The sequence below is a fragment of the Monoraphidium neglectum genome (assembly GCF_000611645.1).
Source record: "Monoraphidium neglectum strain SAG 48.87 unplaced genomic scaffold scaffold02410, whole genome shotgun sequence".
Taxonomy (NCBI): Eukaryota; Viridiplantae; Chlorophyta; class Chlorophyceae; order Sphaeropleales; family Selenastraceae; genus Monoraphidium; species Monoraphidium neglectum.
The window spans coordinates 1-3,740 of NW_014011218.1; the positions used below are offsets into that span (position 1 = coordinate 1).

Here is a 3,740-nt window from a genome sequence, read left to right on the forward strand (position 1 = left end):
CCGCCACCGCCACCATCGCGCCTCCCGCCCGTCGCGCCCTATGCTGGCGGCGCTCCACTGCGCTGCCCCGGCCGCCGCCCCCGCCACAGCCCCCGCCGGCCCCGCACCCCCTAGCAGCTCCGTCCGCCGCTGCTCCGACCCATCCGCACCCGCCGCCGCCGGCGCATAACTAGCTGTCGCCACCGGCGAGCCCGCCCCTGCCATGGCAGCTGCAGTCGCTGCAGCCGCAGCCGCTGCCGCCTTGGGCCCCACGTGCCTGTCCGTCTCCCGCAGGCCGTAGTTGATGAGCAGTCGCTGTGACTCGTAGTCTGGGGCGAGGCGGCTGACGCACTCCTCCACCACCCAGCGGCGGTCGGCGATGCGGGCCAGGTTGTCCTGTGGCGGGCCAGGTAGATGCATGAGGTGTGTACGGTATTGACACTGGCAGCTGATCAGCCACACACACAGCCCGGTCTCAACACGGCCTCAACACGCCCCACACCCATGTGCATGGCGCATGCACGCGCAAATGTGGACACGGTACATACAAACTTGGACACGAGCACGGATGAAATCACAAATGACGCTCAAACCGGCCCACCTGGATGTTGACTTTGCTGACGGGCGCCGCCGCCCACCGCGCGCGGTACACCACGTCGGGGTGCAGCCCTGCCGCCTTGCACAGCTGCAGCGCGCTGCCCCAGTCGCGCGCCCGCAGGTGCACCTGCACCATCTGCGCCGGCGTGCGCTCCGCGAGTAGCAGCAGACGCCAGCCGCGCGGCGGCGGAGGTGGCGCGCGCCGCGGCGCGGCTGCCTCGCCGCAGTCCAAGGGAGACAACGCGGCAACCTCCTCGGCCACGCCCAGCTTGGACGCGAGCCAGCACGCAACACCGCCCCCGCCTGCCGCGGCGCCCGCCTGCTCTGCGCGCGGCGATTGCTGCGTTGCTGCTGCTGCGGCGGCGACAGCGGCGTCGATGGCGCTGAGGCCCGACCGCGCGCCGTCTCCGCCCGCACCCACCCGTCCTCCGCCGCCTGCGCCGCGCGGCGGCAGCGGTACCAGCACCAGCAGCCCCCGGCCGCCACAGGGCCCACACGCGCCCGCCGCGCCCGGCGGCTGCGGGCACGCGGCAACGGTTGCGCCGGGCCCGAAGCCGAGGGGGCAGTCCCCCAGCACGTTGAGCGCGCCCGGCAGCCTGGCCACGGCGACTGCGCCCGAGGCGGAGGCCACCGCCAGGTCACACGGGGTCCACCAGGCCGCGCCCGCCACACCCGAAACCAGAGAAACGGGGCGCGGGCCGAGCAGGGCGGCGGGGCCGTCGGCGGCGCGCGAGGCGGCCGCGGGGGCGCGCCGGCCGGCGAACTCGACGCGCGCGTCGACGGGGCGGCCGTTGGCCATGGAGACGATGACGCACCTGCCTCGGCGGCGTGAGGGCATACCCAGCGCGCGTGTCAGCTCTGCCCGCAGCTGCCATCCATACATACGCGCACCGCCACAAATCAGGCGAGGCTCCGGCAAGGCGCTGCCCAGCCTCGGCCCGTCCGCACGACTCCAAACCCCGCCATGTACCAGTGCATGCGAAGCAACCCCTCTGGGTGTCACGTGACCTCCCTCCCTCCCCTGCTTGCCCCCCTCCCTCACTCAGGTACATGAAAACACCTGTCCCTGAGTCCCCCCCTCCTCTACCGCCCCCTGCCCAAACACAAAACAACTCCGTGCAGCCCAGCCCACCTGCCCATGTGGGTCGTCAGCGCTGCGTACTCCCCCAGGGGACTCAGGTTCACACCCCACGGCCGCGGCGGCGCCCGGTGCGCCCCCAGCACAGCACCCACCACCGCCTTTGCCCAGCCGGCGCCGCGCGGCCGGCCGAAGCTGCCCTGCAGCTGCAGCTGCCCCCGCTCCCCCAGCCGCCACAGCGACAGTGTGACGCGCGCGGACGCGTCAGAGCGCTCCGCGTCGTCCCAGGGGTCTGCAGCGTTTCCCCCGTCGCCGCCGACCAGCAGGGTGCGCGAGCGGGGCTCGTAGGCCAGGCAGCGCACGGTGCCGTGGTGGCGCTGCGTGGGGAGGCGCGGCAGGAGGGGGGGGGGGTGGTCGGTGTGACAGGGCTGTTGCGGGGCTGACGGGAGGGGGGCCATCTGACACGAATCTGGTCTGGCCCCAGGGTCTGGGGCGAGCGAGGGGCGGATGCTGCCGTCACCAGCGAGATGTGAGTGTCGCATCTGCCCTCCATCTTCTGCTGCTGCTCCTGCTGCTGCTGCTCCTGCTGCTGCCGCTGCTGCTGCTTGAGTGCTGGAGTGCTGGAGTGCTGAAGTGCTGCGGGGTGCAGGAATGCTGCGGTGCAGAATCGCTGGGGGTCAGAACACCGACGTCCCGATGAAGCACCAGCGGTGGGTGTGCCACTGCGGCTGAAGCTGCGGCTGCGTGGCAGGCTGCTGCATCAGGCAGAGTGGCCCGCGCCCCACGGACCCGAGTGGTCCTGGTCAACACGAAAACGTTCATCACCACGCCCTCCTCCCCACCTTAACGCTGAACTTGTCGAAGTCGCAGCACTCGCCGCCACCACCAACAGCACTACCCTGCACGGGCGCCACACCGCCACCCCCGCCGTGACCGCCGCTGCTCCCGTCCAGGTGCACCCAATACAGCACGCGCGCGGCGGTGAGCAGCAGCAGGCTGCTGCTGGGGCCAAAGGCGCCGGCCACCACCTTGAGGCGCGCCCAGGGGGCGTCAACCTCCCACTGGCGCAGGACGCCTCCGCGACTGCCAGCAGGGAGTGCAACGGGATGCGTAGAAACAGCAGTCGGTGCTCGTGGCCCGACAGAGGCCAGGACGCAAGTTAACGGCAGGTGGTGCGCCTTTCGCACAAGCCCCTGTGACTGCCGTCAGCCAGCAGCTGCTGCGAGCTTGGGTCCCTGCCAACAAGCGGCGCCGGCGCACCGATCGAGGATGTACAGGCAGGAGGATTGGCACACCACCAGCAGGCGCTCGCCGGCGTCGCCGCCGGCATCCCCTTTGCAGTCGGCTGCGTGCGTGCTGCCACCGCTGTCGCCTTCTCCCGCCGCCGATGCAGCCGTGCCCCACCACACCCCAGTGATCAGGTCAGGCGCCTCGCAGCCGTCCAGAGAGACGGGCAGCGGCTCAAAGGTCGCAGCTGCGCGCCGAAAGCGGTCGGCGGATGACAGCAACGAGACGCGCTGGCGGCCCCGATCGACGATGGCGGCCGAGGCGCCGCTCGGCGAGAGCTCGAGCTCCAGGCCTGAGCAGGAAGCATGGCATTTGCAGCAATCACCTTGTCATCACGGCATTGCTGCATTATGGTGCGATCGACATGCGAGAATACTTACTGTGCGCGCTTTCGCACCTGCTCGACCTGGCTCCCGCTCATCGACGGCGCCGACCGCCTTGAGCGCGGCAATGCGCAGCACGCTGCAGACGCCGGGATCCTCTGCATCGCTTAGTGATGAAGACGCCTCCCCGTAATCAAGCTCTCCCAGCGGCACTTCTTCATACAGGATCTGCCGTTGCGGATCCATCGCGCGCCTGACGACACAGATGAGGTTCACATGCTGTCACGAAATGTGTAAGGCTGGCCTGCAGTTTGGACGAGCAGGTACGAAGCGTTTGTCACCGGCCAGATCGGCGCCCACGTCACCTACTGTAGCTCAGCTGTCGCAGTACGGCATCCAGTCGTCGTCATGCCCGGGTACAAGCAAAAGTCTCGACTGGTGATGGTCGCCCCTTTCAATTTCAGTCATATCACCTC

General features: G+C 69.9%; 1 protein-coding gene across 1 annotated transcript; it reads right to left on the minus strand.

The window, feature by feature from the left end:
* Positions 1-553: 553 nt before the first annotated feature.
* On the minus strand, positions 554-3,510 carry MNEG_10662 (hypothetical protein; the record flags this gene model as incomplete). The annotated part of the gene is made up of 6 exons (XM_014040864.1): positions 554-1,391; positions 1,709-2,031; positions 2,175-2,282; positions 2,497-2,737; positions 2,915-3,233; positions 3,339-3,510. 6 exons carry the CDS (start codon positions 3,508-3,510, stop codon positions 554-556), a joined length of 2,001 nt encoding a protein of 666 aa, XP_013896318.1.
* Positions 3,511-3,740: the final 230 nt, after the last annotated feature.